General features: G+C 32.9%; 1 protein-coding gene across 1 annotated transcript; it reads right to left on the bottom strand.

Moving 5' to 3' along the window:
* Positions 1–8,683: 8,683 nt before the first annotated feature.
* On the bottom strand, positions 8,684–16,007 carry LOC132736503 (uncharacterized). Its single transcript, XM_060723639.1, has 4 exons — positions 15,808–16,007; positions 10,298–10,435; positions 9,508–9,642; positions 8,684–9,184 (listed from the first exon to the last, which is right to left on the bottom strand). The coding sequence occupies exons 2-4, from the start codon at positions 10,433–10,435 to the stop codon at positions 8,966–8,968; spliced, it is 492 nt and encodes a 163-aa protein (XP_060579622.1). The 5' UTR covers positions 15,808–16,007; the 3' UTR covers positions 8,684–8,965.
* Between the last annotated feature and the right edge of the window lie 936 nt (positions 16,008–16,943).

Raw genomic sequence — 16,943 nt, 5'->3', positions numbered from 1 at the left:
ATCTATGAAGTCGTATGCTACTTCTTTCTATCTCCATCAGAAATATGGTAGTGAAGTGAAAGACGACCTCGTGTTTGCAAAAACACGACTAGCACCTGTTAAAACGATGACAGTGCCTACATTTGAATTGATGGGTGTATTGACAGGTGTAAGGTGTTTGGAATTTGTAGAGGAGCAATTAAAACTGGAGATTGAAGGATCATACATTTGGACGGATTCACAATGTGTGATAGGATGGTTAGATAAAACCAAAAAGTTACATGTGTTTGTGTGTAATCGAATCAGAGAAATAAAATCATATGATGCAACAAGGATTAGTTATGTAAAATCAAAAGAAAATCCAGCAGACGTTGCAACAAGAGGAGCAACAATACATGACTTACGCAACAACAAACTTTGGCGGAATGGTCCTAATTGGATAACAGAAAGTTTCGAATTGTCCTCTGAAACAGTGAAAAGTTTAAATGAAGATCCAAATACGGTTACTGAGAGTGCATATGTCGTGGAAAGTAGTTCCGAAATCTTTGAAACTGAATTTCTTGATGAAGTAAATATGTCGATTGCACGTACAGTAAACGACCATGATAACATTTATGCTCCATTTGGGATAGACAGTACCAAGTTCTCTTCTGTTGACAAATTGATTCGTACTACTGCTCTTGCCTCACGATTCATTAAGAAAATTAAAAAGCAAAAGTGTGAAAACCAGTCTTTAACATCTTAGGAATTGAAAACGTCGGAAAATATGTGGATCCTATGCATACAACGGAAAAAATTCAGTGAAACTATCTGCGGTATATATAATCAGAAAGCAACTGCCCTACAAAGACAGTTAGGTCTGTTTATTGATCCTAAAGGAATCTTGAGGAGCAAGGGAAGACTGCAGGATTAACTGAAGGAGCGGAACAACCGATCTTGCTTCCGCGTATAATGAGTGGTTTACGCTTCTGATAGTAGCAAAGATACATAAACAAAATTGTCATTGTGGAGTTTCTCAAACACTTTCGAAAATTCAATATAAATTTTGGATTACTACAGGACGTTCAGTTGTTATATCAGTGTTAGGTAGGTGCTCGACCACCTTTTTGGGAAGGGGCCATAAAGAGCCGCATTTCCCCTTTTTGCCCCCTTTCCAGATTTCGGGAAGCATTTCCTTTTCTTAAGAGTTGGACTGACTTTTTTTGGTCCGTCAATAAAAGAAAAAAAAGGGCCAAAGAAAGTTTTGGGTTTCCCTTTTTCCCGTGTCCCCTTTATCGAGCTATTCATTTGGAACTTGTCCCAAGAATGTCAAACGGGGGAAATTCCCTTACTAGGTTTTTCAAAGATTTTATTTTCAAGGGAACACCTGCAAAAATATTAGCGAAAAATGCCTCCAATTTAAAGGGCCCAGCAAGTCAAATAAAAAAATTTATAAATGGCGAAATGTGTGCCAAAGTCATGAAGTGCAATCTTACGTAGCTAGCCATTACTAGAATCAAATGGAAATTCATAAATCTCTAGGACATCAATTCCTGACCTTAGTACAAATGCAAACATTGTTGAAAGAAGTTGAGGCAACAGTGAATTCAAGGCCGCTTGTATATGTCACCGACGACATTAACTCGAATATTGCAATTACACCTTATCATTTTTTGAGCCTTAATCCGATTTTGGGCATTTCGGAAATGGAGACAAAAGACAAAGACAGTGAATGCACAAGTGATAAATTACTAGCAATATTTTATTTGCTTTCATTGGTGACTGTCTAAATAAAATGAATGTTTTCTATTGACAGATGTTTACCTGTGGTATTTGTAACGGGAAATTCACATACAAGCGAAACTTAATCCGGCACACAAATGAAGTACACCTCAAAACCACGGTCTTCAAGTGTAAACATTGTACTCGGGAGTTCAACAGAAGGTGTTACTTGACTCGACATTTAAAGTCAGTACATAAACTTAACAGTCTGGAGGCTAGTTCAGAAGCAATATTTGGTTTGATGGAAGTTGACAGTAGACAAAACGAAAAGATATCAGTTCTGACGAAGCCTCAAGAGAAAGTGTCAGGAGAAAGGTGACTGATGATAACAGTTGTCGTGAAAAAGTAAAGTGATTCAAATAATGATGTAAGTGGCGATTGTAGTGATGATAGTGTTTCAAGTAATAGTAATAGAGAAGATAATGATAAAAGTGTTGTTAAAGAAAGCTATGAAAAAGGAAGTGAAGTGATTGATAAAAATGTTGTTGCAACTAATGATGACAGTGATCCAATAGTGATGCAAGTAATGATGACAGTGATGAAAGTAGTGATGTCAGTGATTGTAATGATGACTGTGAATCAAAAAGTGATGCAAGTAATAATGACAGTGATTCAAATAGTGATTCAAAAAGTGATGAATAAATAATTGTGATGGTTATAAAAGTGAAGAGGACTGGAATAGAGAGAAGGAAAAATGTAAAAGAAAATAGGTAGAAGTAAATTAAAAATGTGACACAGAGAGTGAATATGAATTTGTTATTAATGCAGATGATCAGATGGATGAAATTTATAACATTTTCTATTCAAGTATTTCTAGCGACGAGGAAGTTACTGGTGAAACCTGTTATAATATGAAAAGAAATGAAAACAGGAAAGATGAAAATAATAATGAAGATGATAAAAACAATGCACAAAAACAGATACATGTGAATATGAGGAAGAACTATGAGGTAGAAAGTGAGACAGAAGAGCAAATTGGAAAAGAAATGGAAGAAGATAAAAATGATAGTAGAGCAGCTGAAACAGGAAGAACAAGCGCCGCAGAAGAAATAAGTGTGACAAACGATGCGTATACGGAATCAGATGATGATGATGAAATAGAGTAAGAGTCATAACATCAGTAATAGCTGAAGTAGTGTATACCTGTAGAGGAGATGAACTAATACAAACTGAACAGTATATGACTAATGGTATTTGGTCCTACATAGAATAGTAAATAGACTGATATATATTATGTTTTATTTAGTTGTTACCCTTAGCCTCCTTGCTGGGAGTGTCGTGAAAAACACGATTATTTTTATTTATGCCAAATTATTTATTTTTGTTTTGAATATATAGTTAAGTTTGAACTTGTAATAAAGATTTTCATTTTTTTTGCTATTATTAATGAATGAGCTATATGTTATTACTCCACGTTTTGGTACATAATATTATAATAACTCCCCGCCAAAAATAATGAAGGCGGGAAAATTATACTACTACGCTTTGCTTCTCGCCAGACTTTCTCACTTTTCTTGCTTTTCTTGTAATGATACTTTTTTGGCGGTAAATTAGCCTATATAAACACGCCCTTTCACAGCGTTAGTTAGATTCGGAATATGTAAGGTGTGTTATGTTTAGTTAAAAAAAGGATTATAAGTTATATAAAATAAATTGTTAATTTAAAATATAAAAAGTTTGTATTCAATGTTGGTGTAAAACCTGAATCTTCACCACATTAAGTGGTGATTGGACAGTTTGTTCCCTATATGTCTCAGCTATTGTATAGCAGGAGGCACAAATTTCAGTAACAGGCCAAAATGTTGTTTTTTAATTCAAGGGCCATAACTCAGGTAAAAATCTCTCCACCAGAAAATTGATTTGATATGCGCAAGTACTTGAGCTACCAATCAACCCTGTTAAGTTTCACTCAAATTGCATTTGTAGTATAAGGCAGGGTCCTTTAAATAGAATGGTCTGGAAACACGCTATGTAAACCTTTCTCGCTACAGCAATTGATACTGATCATTCCTGAAGTTTGGATGAAAATGAAAAAGTAGTTTTTGACGAGTAGTCCTGACAATTTTCGTGACGGACATACAGAAAGACATACGGACAGAACTCAGACGACGGAGAAGTGATACCTATATGTCATGGATATTTTATAATGTGTAAGGTTTTGTGTAGCAGGCGACACAAAAATCATTATTGGGCCATAACTCAACAAAAATAAATAAATCAACCGGAAAACCCGGCCAATCCTGTAAAGTTTCATAAAAATGCATAAAAGTGGTATAAGAGAAATGGTTTCGGAAAAACTATAATTATAAAATTCATTAAAGGGCCATAAATCTGACCAATATCATTGAACTGTAACATGTTGACGATATGCACAACTTGTCTTGGTCCTGATCATTTCTGTAAAGTTTGGATGAAATTGTACCTGTAGTTTTTTAGGAGTAGTCCGGATAAGTTTTTTGACGGACAGACAGACAGACGACGGAAAAGTTATCCCTTTATTTTACCACAACTCTGCAGCAAGCGACACAAAAATGAACTCAACATAAACTGATAAAAACTAATGTGAACTTCAGTCTTTGAATTCATAAAATTCAAATTAAAAATAGATTAAATCAAACCTTCGAACTGGTTCCAAAATCAAATTTTACTTTAAAAAAATTGATATTTGATCTTTGAACAAGCTCAAAATTCAATTATAGCTCGGAATTTAGCTAATAATAACAATAAAAATTTGCTCGGAATTCAAAGTTAGCTCTAAGTTCGCTATAAATTGAATATCAGTTTTCGAGGTCAGTGTACATTTAGAATATTTTTTTTAGATTTCACTGATAAAAACAAAACAAAAACAACATAAAAAAGAAACACACCCAAAAACATCAACAACAACCATAAAAAATCCCCGAAAACACTTAACTGTTATTAGTGCTTACCTCACTTCCTCGGTTTTGGGACCTGTTTCTCTGCCACGGTCTTTGGTTGCGCTGTCCGAAACACTGTCCGACTAACAGCATGGTTGCAAGTACCAATGTTAAAATACACACTGTTCTTACAGAAGGCATTATCCTGTTTGTTTATTTTATAATTCTTAAACAAAAAATCTTATTTAATATAGTTAAAGTTATATATTTTTCTAACTTTTAAACTGATTACGTTAAATACTTGGCGAAATATAAAACATAAACATCTGTTTTCAGTTATTTCTGTACAAATGCAACATGTAAACAAGAATGTTTTTGCCAACTTTACGCTATAGATGCAGATTTCCGTGCATCAAGTGCAATCTACAAATTTTAATGCATTGAATGGAATTTGGTCTTAGGCATACTTTTTACGAGGCAAGCATTAACAATGGAAACAATTAGATTTGAGTTATCTGTGCCTTGAATTTAAACATTTTGGTTTTTTCATGGACAGATTGTTCTTAATTCTAGAAGTCAATGCCATTTTTTCTGTTTTTGATGTAGCTGACTACCTTTCATGTGACCGTAACCAATGATAATAAAAAAAATAACTCCACAGTTAAAATAAGGTTTGATGTAAGGTATATGAATTATCTGCCCTTGAAATGACCTCAAATTGCAAGAAAACAAATGATAAGATTGTCAAGGGCAGATAACACGTAAACGAACTCTGTAACCTAATATTGCGATGCAAGATTATACTAAATTCTATCATACATATCCATTCTGTCGATACATGTTTATCTATATGTAAGTATAGCATACTGCTTTCATGAAATTCGTCAGGATGTGAAAAGGTGTTTATTCTTATTTCGACCGTTCTATTTCCATAAAATCACCAATGTTAAAGTGAAATTCGAGTGAGTAAAATCCATGCATATTATCTCGTTACATAGGGAAAAAAAGCGATTTTTAATGTCTAATATGATTTGTGTTTTCTTTAACATCACTTTATCAACACTGTCTAGACAAACCAGTTCCATTATTGGGTCGGGTGGCGCGTATTAATTTGCTGCAGACTTTTTACAACGTCCAAAATAGTGCCTCATTAGTGTTGCTTCAGCATGAGGAAAACAGAAAAATGAGTTAACTGGTTTCCGTTGTTTTTAGCCACAACGACTTGTAAATAGGTACAATAATCAGATCAGATATAAAACGACTATACTACAGCATTTTGCCATCTGATAATAGATATACTGTATATCGTTTTTTTCTAAACATAATTTTTCCATAATTAAATTGTTTTGGAATACTTTGATTGTTAATTTGCTGAACATTCAAGTCTTTAAAATGTGTGTTGATACTGTCTGAGTAAATGGTAAATTATTTATATAATATTGGACGTGATTAAAAAGAAAATTTTTTTTTTGTAAAAGATGCAATTATAACAGGGAAATTTAGTTAACACGTTCATTTCTCAGTCGGTGTTTTCATTATGAGAATTTCTACGCTAAATTTTGAATTGTGTCTTGAATTGTAGCCGAGGTCAGCTATTCAAATTCCAAATAAGGATTGGGAGATGACCTGGCGTGTAAGATAGGTATACAAATACTGCAAAAGGTGTAAAGTAAGATTATACTTCATATTATTTTGAAAGAAAAACAAAACTAAACACATACTAGTTTCCGTTCTTATCTGGGCAACATTTTTCATATCTTTTACACCGAATTGATGCAAAAGATGTAAAGTATTGCAATGAGTACCGAACACTTGAAAACATGTGGCCTTAGGTAATAACTCACTTGCCTAGCAAATATGTCTATTTTCCCGCCACTGTTTTCTAAAGTAGGAATCCATGTGAAATAGTAACCTTTTTTTATAAAATTAGAATTCTTAATCTTACAGGCGCTAACCATGTTTTCACCTGCTATCTCTTTAATATGGTCAAATATTTAACTTTCCTGTTACGTCGACGTTTAAATGCATTACATTTATTATGCTCCCCGAAAAATTTCGGGGGAGCATATAGTCGTCGGGTTGTCCGTCCGTCCGTCCGTCAGTCCTTCCTTCCGTAAGTACGTACGGACGTCCCGAATTCGTGTTCGGCCCATAACTTTGTTATTAGAAGTCGGATTTTACAACTATTTCACAGAAATGATCACCATATTGAGACGACGTGTCGCGCGCAACATGTCGGTCGCTACCTTGAAGGTCAAGGTCACAGCATGACCTTGCAGCAAAATCGTGTCCGGACCATAACTTCTTTATCTGAAGTCAGATTTTTCAATTATTTAACAAAAATGATCACCATATTGAGACGATGTGTCGAGCGCAACATTTGGGTCGCTAGCTTGAAGGTCAAGGTCAAAGCATGACCTTGCAACAAAATCGTGTCTGGCCCATAACTTTGTTATTTGGAGTCGGATTTTACAACTATTTCACAGAAATGATCATCATATTGTGTCGACATGTCGCGCGCAAATTGTGGTCGCTACCTTGAAGGTCAAGGTCACAGCATGACCTTGCAGCAAAATCGTGTCCGGCCAATAACTTTGTTATTTGAAGTTGGATTTTACAACTATTTCACAGAAATGATCACTATATTGAGACGACTTGTCACGCGCAACATTTGGGTCGCTACCTTGAAGGTCAAGGTCACAGCATGACCTTGCAGCAAAATCGTGTCTGGCCCATAACTTTGTTATTTGAAGTTGTATTTTACAACTATTTCACAGAAATGATCACCATATTTAGACAACGTGTCGCGCGCAACATTTGGATCGCTACCTTGAAGGCCAAGGTCACAGCATGACCTTGCAGCAAAATCGTTCCCGGCCTATAACTTTTTTATTTGAAGTTGGATTTTACAATTATTTCACAGAAATGATCAGCGTATTGAGATGACGTGTAGCGCACAACATTTGGGTTGTTTTTTCACTTTGAACTTTGTCTGTGACACAACCCTAACACTACAAGAGGTATACCTTCCTGTGTCCAAAACCTATTCGGGGAGTATCACCCGGTTCAACCGGCTATTGTTATGAATAGTATGAACATTTTTTGAGTCCTCTCACTCGTTTTTCTAAAAGAATTGTTTTTTTATATAAAAAATTCGAACAAGTTTAAAGGCAAATTATGCCTCAGAATCAAATAAAGGTAAGGACAAACATGAATCTTATAATTTCTAAATAATGGTTCTAGAACATTTTAGATGCTTGTTACCTTAAGAAAGTAACGCTGAATCTGAAATAATTTGTCAAAGAAGTAGCAAAATGTGATCAAAGTAGTATTTTAACTGCCGTACAAAATCACATAACTATTGCCAAAAAGCAACGTTGAGGCAATTGGCCAATGAACAACTTTTTGAAAACTTTAGAGGTACACAAAATTTTAAAAAACACTTTTGTGAAGTAAAGGTAAAGCTATTTTCGGGGCATAATGGGCATTGAAAGGGTCTGAACAAAAAAGTGAAAGAAGAGAAAATATCATGATAAGAATGACATCAATTACAATAATTGTTAAGACAAACAAAAACGTGTAAATCTGAAATAATTTGAAAGAAACAACAACAACAAATTTATGCTGATTATAATTTAATTCACTAACTTATTACAGCGACATCAGCCTCAAATTACAAGATTTAGAAACAATGCCGGCAGCTAAAAATGTACATGAAAATTTACATTGACAAAATTAAGATGTCAATGGCAATACAATCCAATATGTAGTTGTTTTTTTCTTTTTAAAACGGTAGCTGATTTCAAATTAATTTAAAATAAAGGGAGAAACTTATGAACACCCACTTTTTCGTCTACATACACATTATTTTATGTAACGGGATCTCATTTGAATATATGCAAAGTAGTTAAAATAATTTCAACATCAGATTTAATACAAATGGGTTTAAATTTAAATTATTTTTTCAATGTGAAATCAAGCCTAATGTTTAGTTTTTTTCTTGAAACAAAATTTTTTAGTTTATTTGTCATAAACTTTTTAACGATTACTCATTTTCACAAATGATAAACAACATATTATTGTCATTTCGAATTTACTCTTTTTATTTTGAACACTAAAGTTGTTGTCCTGTGCAAGTTGAGTATATCTTGCTCACATATTTCGTCTGTCTCAGTTAGACGCAAGAGAGTTTTCAGGATATATCAGCATCGGATCTCCATTACAATGACAGATGTATATATTATGATACAATATCTAATGTGTTACCATCACATCAAGGCCAACGTTGATGTCAGAAATAGTTTACCTGAATATGTTTCATACCCGTCAATATGTTACAAATGAAATAAATTATGCACAAATAACATTCATTGTGTTGTGGCGTCACCCTCTGCCGCCTCTGCGTCATCCGAACTTGTTTGCGTTGCCTCGGCCTGGCTCAGACGCTGCCGTCGTTCCAGCGATTCTCTCTCTGCTAAAATAACCTGACATTCTTCACTTTGTACATCCAGGTACATTCCTGACTGGCAAACTGCCAGGCGCATTGCTCCACCTAGTCTTACACATCTCCCCCCTATACGCTCAATCTGAAAAAAAGTTAATTCACGTCATATGGGCAATATTTTACATAAACAAAACATGATGACCCTTTCAGATAAATATGATAAAGGAAATTTCAAAACACAAAAACCAATTGTCAATATACTAAATATTGCATATCCACTATATTATCAAATAATAGAGTTGCAAACTAAACTGAGCCAAATGCGTTTCTTATTCCGATTCGATATTAAGTTATTATACCGGTAGGTTATAACCATACATTTTAATAGACGACAGTTCATTTAAAGTTGTGGAAGGAAAGCAGATGATTTATGGATATTACTAAACCATATAATCAAACACTTACCACTTCGACCTCAATGTTACAGTCTATATCCTCCATTCTTGGTATGTCTGGAATAAATGGTCGAACCCACTCTGTCGAATTATCTAGAGTTCCCTGGTCAGTCATATGATTATTACGTAATGCTTCAAACCGATTCTGTAAAAAATAGAATCTAGATAATTAAGTTTTTGAAAACTTCGAAGTTTAGATGTTGAGTGCCAGCAAAACATGGGCGTCAAAGGGGCATGTGACGTAACAAAACTTTACAAATGAGACAAACCCGTTACATTTTCATTCATTTTTATTCGGTCGAGTGTTTGTATTTATATAGAAATAATAAATCAAATCATTAAAATAAATTGCGTTCTCAAAAAAGTGACATATTATGGAAACTCGTAGAGTTGAAAATTGAAAGTTTAGATCAAGTTATTGAACCTATACGTTCTTTTATGTTTTATTATGAAATTTGAAAAGATGTATTTAACTATAAAATGGTCAAAAATATACATGGATCCAAAAAGAAAAAAAATGATTGTTTTGATGGTGCCAAATGTCAAGATAACCTTAACATTTTGAAAGTAAATTTAATTAAGATAGAGAAAATGTCTTATATATCAAAACTTTTGTAATGCAATTCAGAAGCAAACCAAAGTTTACACAATCCTATGGAGTTTATACGATCCTATGAATTATCTTTACAAATAGATCAAACATATTTTGAAATGAGCCAACATTTCATGTTATGGTTCATGTCATGTTGAAATCGGTATGGTTATGAACGAATATTATTACAGTGGCTGTACATACGCACCCGAAACTGTCTTTGTCGTTGACGGTAGCGTCTTAACATATTACGGTTTCTGGAATCATCTCTATCATTACCTTCCACAACTATGCACGTGAGCGTTAAGATCACCAGTAACAATGTTCCTTTTGATGATGACGTCATCTTCAATGAAAGATTATACACAATATCAAATTATTGTAAAATTGGTTAAAGTAGCACGCCTCAAGATTGTAACAAAGTTTCAATATTTTTTTGAAAATACATAAAGAGACTACCAAATGTATAATTGTATGTTATCTGTTATAAGCGCAACAAGGTTAAATCTACTATTTCTGTCATCGTTCATCGTTTTTATATGACCGTAATTAACGGATTGGTATTTGCCCTACTTTTTCGTCCAATGGGAATGCATAAAATTGTAATTTCTGACAGTCAATGACAAAGTGTTTTTCCCCTAAAATCAGCTCTTATTTTTGGTATGTGATCAATAGAATATTTTATTTGGTGTTTTTCAAGGTTCATCGCACAAGCAAGTCCTAAATAAACAAACAGAATGCGTAGGATTTGTAGTTCACCTATTTTCGGAATTTGTTTCTATTTTAAAAACTGTTGATGTGAAACAATACGCCTTTCGAGTTTATTCATGTATTTTTGAGAGAAGGAATGCTTTCAGAATCTGTCATTTACAAATGATGTCTGTTTTACGTAACGTTGCTTTGATATTTTTTTGGGGGGGGGGGGGGTCGGCTGGTACTATATGTACCGTAAAGACATTTAAGGTCCATAAATTTAAGAAGTAAATTGTAAATAAAGTACTATCTTATTCTTATTCAAAATAGTAGATCACTATATTAGACGGTTAAGGTAACTGGACAATGAGTAGCTTTTTAAAATTTACAACAGGGCACACAAAATAAAAGCTTTTGAGAAGTAAATATAAAATCATTCCTGTGGCAAAATGGGCCATTAACGTTTAGTTTCTAATAACAGACTTTTAAATTTAGTACCATTCTTTATAACGTTTGTTTCAATCATATTACCAGGTTAATAGCCCTTTAATGACGTCATATACCAACAAAGTCTATGGACATGGCCAATGTGATATTCACCGTAGCCGATAACGATTTTTTTTCCGGTATCTTTTTCACGTTCTTATAGATGCTCAAATTTGATATTAAAAATATTGACATTTTCTACACAGTCTCTTTGTGAATATAAAATAAATATGTTATGACTTCTGACAAAGTAGATATGTTATGTTTAAAATTCTACACATTAAAGGTGGTTACAATATGAATATACATGTAGAGTGTCATTAAAAAAACTTGCACATTTTTTAAAAGGACCAACTTTACTTGACTTGTAATAGGAAATAAAACTTCACATTAAAGCCTATTCATTCTATTAGTCAAATTAGACATATTCAGATTTCAATAACTTTCTGTGATTTAAATATTTTACTCAATGATGAGCATAGTATATCCATAATAAGAGAACAGAAAATACAGTCGTCATTTGTAACCCTTTCTAAAGCATGTTCATAAGATATCGAAGTAAAGTGCTTTTGATTGTAATTATAGTAAAACTTTAACTGCTTAATGTTTTCAATCTACAATTATATCGTATTTTATTGATTCTGACATTTTTCGTTACTTTCGCCTTTACATATTTCTGTTTGCCTAATTGACAACGATCTTTGTTGCTCGTTTTCAACGGACATTGGCGCAATGTCCACGAACTAAAGATGAATGCGTTAGATATAGTTTAAACCACACATTAAATATTATTTTCTGTAAGCATGTTATTATGAGAAACATAAAAACAAAATTTGATTACTTTGTTAAAACTCCTATTTCTACGAAAATAACTAGGCCTTACAATGATAACTAAAACTAGAACAGACACATCCATGCTTTTTAACTGGGCAAAGCATTTTAAAGACATGTTTTAAAATATGTGCTGACTGAAAAGCAAACTGTGCAGACCATGATGAGATGACACGGGTATGTCGACTTGGGTCGACTTGGTCTGCACTGGTTACATTATATGATATAATCAGTTGCCGCCATCTTAGGGTTAAAAATCAGCAAACGAAACCAAAGGCTACATCAGCAAGAATAAACGTACAAAATAGTTTGAAATTTTTTAAATAATTTCTTTGCGGTCTCACAATTGTAATTAAGTAGCACATATTCACTATTTTAGAAACATAAAATAATTATTACGTCACAAAAAAATAAGTATTACTTCTTCGGAATGAGGACAGTAAACATTTTTTATCTTATTCCAATAGGCTTAAAAACCCATGAGGACACAAAACATGCAAAATAACGAACATTGTATGACATAAACATATATACATAATATCAACAATCATCAAATGTTTGGAGATGATAAATTTTGATTGATAAAGAAATCACCAGTCAAATGTTTAGTAGTTACATAATAATTATTTTCATAGCAAAATTAATCTATAAACCACTAACTTTTAGGTATCTTTACTAGATATCAAAACTTTACAATCAACACTGTCTCTCTAGACAGTATCACAATTTAAACTGATATAAATTACACACACTGCTTAAGAATGTTTACTTTTAGTGATAACAATCTTCATACAATTCGTAATTTATCCATCGAGTGATATGTTATGTTATACAATTAAATTTACAGTTGCATTGCACAAATTATCAAGAGGGTAGGTTAAAATGAATAAAGCTTTATCCAATGAAATAATTTCATAAAATTGGTACAATTGGTACAATTATGTTGTTTCCATTATCTTATACTCGATTATCGAAAAAGTTGTATCATAGAATGTCTCTCTTTTTAACACATAGATGATATTGAATGAGTGTAGGTTCAATACTGAATTTATTGAACGAGTTAAGATAAATTAAGTTAAATTATATCATAATTATTAAATCATATTATACGAGCGTCTATGCTGCTATTTTAGTAGGCTTTTAACCCATTACTTCATATACACGCCTTTTAACGCCTTTTTCACCCCCCCCCCTTTTTGTTGTCTCAAATGATGAAAAAATGCCTTATTTAGGCCCCAAACACTTGTTTTTGTTTGAGAAATGTTGTTAAAAAAAGTGACCTCTTTTTCGGCGCGGCCCCCCAACCAAAAGATACATCAGGGGGTTGCCAGAAGGGGAATGTGCCCCCTTCTGTTTTGGGGGTTTTGAAGGGGGGCGGAGTCCCCCTCATCGCCAAGAAAATTTTGGACTTGTGAGAGGCTGTAAATGACCCCAGATTGATCATAAGGTAACGTGTAACCAACGCTGAAATGCATTTGACTCTATCTCAATCCATTGAGAAGTTGCAGCACTTTGAAATCAATTTTGATGGAAAAAATCAACGCAAAATAGTGATTTTTGGCAATTTTGAGATGTCCCCTCGTTGCCATGGTAACAAAAAATTTAAGCCTGAGCATGTTGTTGCAAGGACAATGGTCCAGTCAACATTTGTGCCAAGTTTGATTAGTGTTGAAGCAGTTTTTATAGTATTATAGCAATTTGAACTTGTAACGGGAAACTTTTCAATGAAAACAGCCATTTTTCACAAAATGCTCATGAAGTAATGGGTTAATGAAAAAAATAAAAAAATCTACAAAACAACAATTTTTCTTCAAATTTATATGACAGGCCGTGTTTAAACAGGAAAAAACGCGATTTAGGGTAATTTCAAGTATTTTCATCATTTTCAGTTAACCCATTACTTCATATACACGCCTTTTAACGCCTTTTTCACCCCCCCCCCTTTTTGTTGTCTCAAATGATGAAAAAATACCTTATTTAGGCCCCAAACACTTGTTTTTGTTTGAGAAATGTTGTTAAAAAAAGTGACCTCTTTTTCGGCGCGGCCCCCCAACCAAAAGATACATCAGGGGTTGCCAGAAGGGGGATGTGCCCCCTTCTGTTTGGGGGGTTTGAAGGGGGGGCGGAGTCCCCCTCATCGCCAAGAAAAATTTTGGACTTGTGAGAGGCTGTAAATGACCCCAGATTGATCATAAGGTAACGTGTAACCAACGCTGAAAAGCATTTGACTCTATCTCAATCCATTGAGAAAGTGCAGCACTTTGAAATCAATTTTGATGGAAAAAATCAACGCAAAATAGTGATTTTTGGCAATTTTGAGATGTCCCCTCGTTGCCATGGTAACAGAAAATTTAAGCCTGAGCATGTTGTTGCAAGTGCAATTGTCCAGTCAACATTTGTGCCAAGTTTGATTAGTGTTGAAGCAGTTTTTATAGTATTATAGCAATTTGAACTTGTAACGGGAGACTTTTCAATGAAAACAGCCATTTTTCACAAAATGCTCATGAAGTAATGGGTTAATGTTTAAGCTAGAATTTCGTGAATGCACCATTCGCTCTAAGAGAAATATACAAACATATTTCTTTCATATATGATTTAAAAAATCTGCTATTTTTTTCAATATTCATGCAATCATGTTGTAAATTATTTACTTTTAAGTTTTAAAGGTAAAGTATCGCATTTTTTAATCAAATGGAAATATATCACTAAAACTAAAAGTCATATTATCATTTTTTATCATTTATTTTGAATAAAAAAAATTGAATTTACAACAGAATTTAAACGTTTTAGTAATATTGAAGTATATGGATATGACATAAACGAAATGAAAATATTGATCATGAATGGTTTTTCATTATATACATGTATCTTAGACTGTTAAATACCACTATAAGCATCTAAATGATATTCTTTATTATTATTTTTTATTTTTATTTACTGTGCTCTTTTTTTGTAGTATTATGGAAGTTCGATTTGTCATTATATAATATTTGTAAATAAATTACCAAACGTCTGAACTTAAATTTGCTGCATTTTCAACATTGAAGATAAGTTTTCTGTTTTCTGCCAATACAAGTTAAACATTATTCAATGAATTAAATATACAGTAAATGTACGTATAAGAAAAAAAAACATTAAAAATCTGATATATAGACACCTTAAACGGTCCGTTGCTTTCTCGTTTTTTTTTATTGTTTTTTTTTTATTTTATTTTTATTTCAACATTGCGATAAGGTTAAATTATTTATGATCAAATATATAATCTATGTTTTCTAGAACCTTGTTACATTTGTTTAAAACTGAAAAAGGTGAATAGTGGAAAACAACTTTTATTTTAATGAATGATATAATATTAAGGTGTAGTAATAAGAAAAAATTTATAATGTAAAACAACCACTTGTTTGTATAATGTTTCTTAATTTTAAAGAAGACATGTTAAAATTGTATCAGTATTCTGTTTTGATATCTTGTATTAAAAAAAAAATTTTTTATAGATCTTGTTAAGAGAATTTTCTGTGAAATTTACATCCGGTTTGCAGCGTTTCAGCACGCGCTTTTATCGGCTTTTAAGACGTATGTATTACCAGAAACTGCGCTCTTTCATGTTGAGCGTGCAAAAAGCGCTGCATGCAAATATTGATATCAGTAACATCAACATGTAATATCCTCGCTTCGGAATTCTAAATAATAAAACAAACAAATGCATACCTTTTTACAAAACTTGGTTTTTCCCAATCTCTTTTATTCCTTTTAGTAGAAAAACGCAACAATCGTTCTTTCCCCTACTTGACACTTAAATGCCTATTGCAAGACTGTTAAGAAAAAAAATTGCTCCATTCAAGAATTGATTGACGAATCGAGGTATTATTACGCTTGGCATATCCTTTGTTTTTTCATAAGTAATTGGAAAGGTCATGTTTCTATATGTCAGAAAGTCGTTAATATTGGTTCCTATACCGAACAGAAGTTAATAGCATGTTCAATATAGTTTTTTCTCGTCGCTTTAAACCTATTCCCGGATGATATGTTCTTAACGAGCATCTCAATGGGCGGTGAATAGGGCTGTTGCCATAGTGGCTGTTTTGTCGTAACGTGTTACCAGTAATTATAAGCATAACTTATGGGGGCATACTAGCAAGCTTACAGTGTCAGCTGTCAAATGATGCTTTGTTTGATTTCTACTTTATATCACATGTAATGTCTGTTTGCTTTGCTAGATCAAATACATACATTAAATGAATTAGTAAAAACAAACTGACGAACATACGAGCGAACAACGAGCGAACGATTGAGTTAGTGAAAATAAATAATAACAATAATAATAATGATAATAATAAAGATAAATTATAATAATAAAAATAATCATAATGATAATATTCATATGAATAAAAATATATCGAGCGTAAGTTTATCTTGGAGCCAGCATAAACTTTAGTATGGCTAAAAGATAGTATCTATTATATGTTTGTCATATTTGGTAAACGGTAAAAGGGACCGAGTAAGAGTACACTTTGCATATTTAGCCCCGCCTATAAATAAAGCACGAATTTCTTATAAAGCGTTATCATCATGATTAAAATAGACTAAAAATCAGTGGAAATTATCAGTGTTACTGTATGTAAGTGCATATGCTTAATCCTCCTAATAAATTTATGCATATGTCTAGAAAATGGAAACAGGCTTTAAACTTCAGGACATACAACTGTAGAATAATGGTTTTTCATTCATATGCCTAATAATTTAATCAGCAGATGAACCTTTGTTAGGATATCAAGTAAGATGATTATAGGATCATCTGAATGCACTTGTACACAATGTATACTTATGTTCATGAAAATTTTTTT

This window comes from Ruditapes philippinarum, unplaced genomic scaffold (assembly GCF_026571515.1).
Source record: "Ruditapes philippinarum isolate M1 unplaced genomic scaffold, ASM2657151v2 ctg9956_1_1_1_1, whole genome shotgun sequence".
Classification (NCBI taxonomy): Eukaryota; Metazoa; Mollusca; class Bivalvia; order Venerida; family Veneridae; genus Ruditapes; species Ruditapes philippinarum.
Note: the sequence above shows the minus strand (reverse complement) of the source record. Positions and strands in the feature narration are given on the sequence as shown.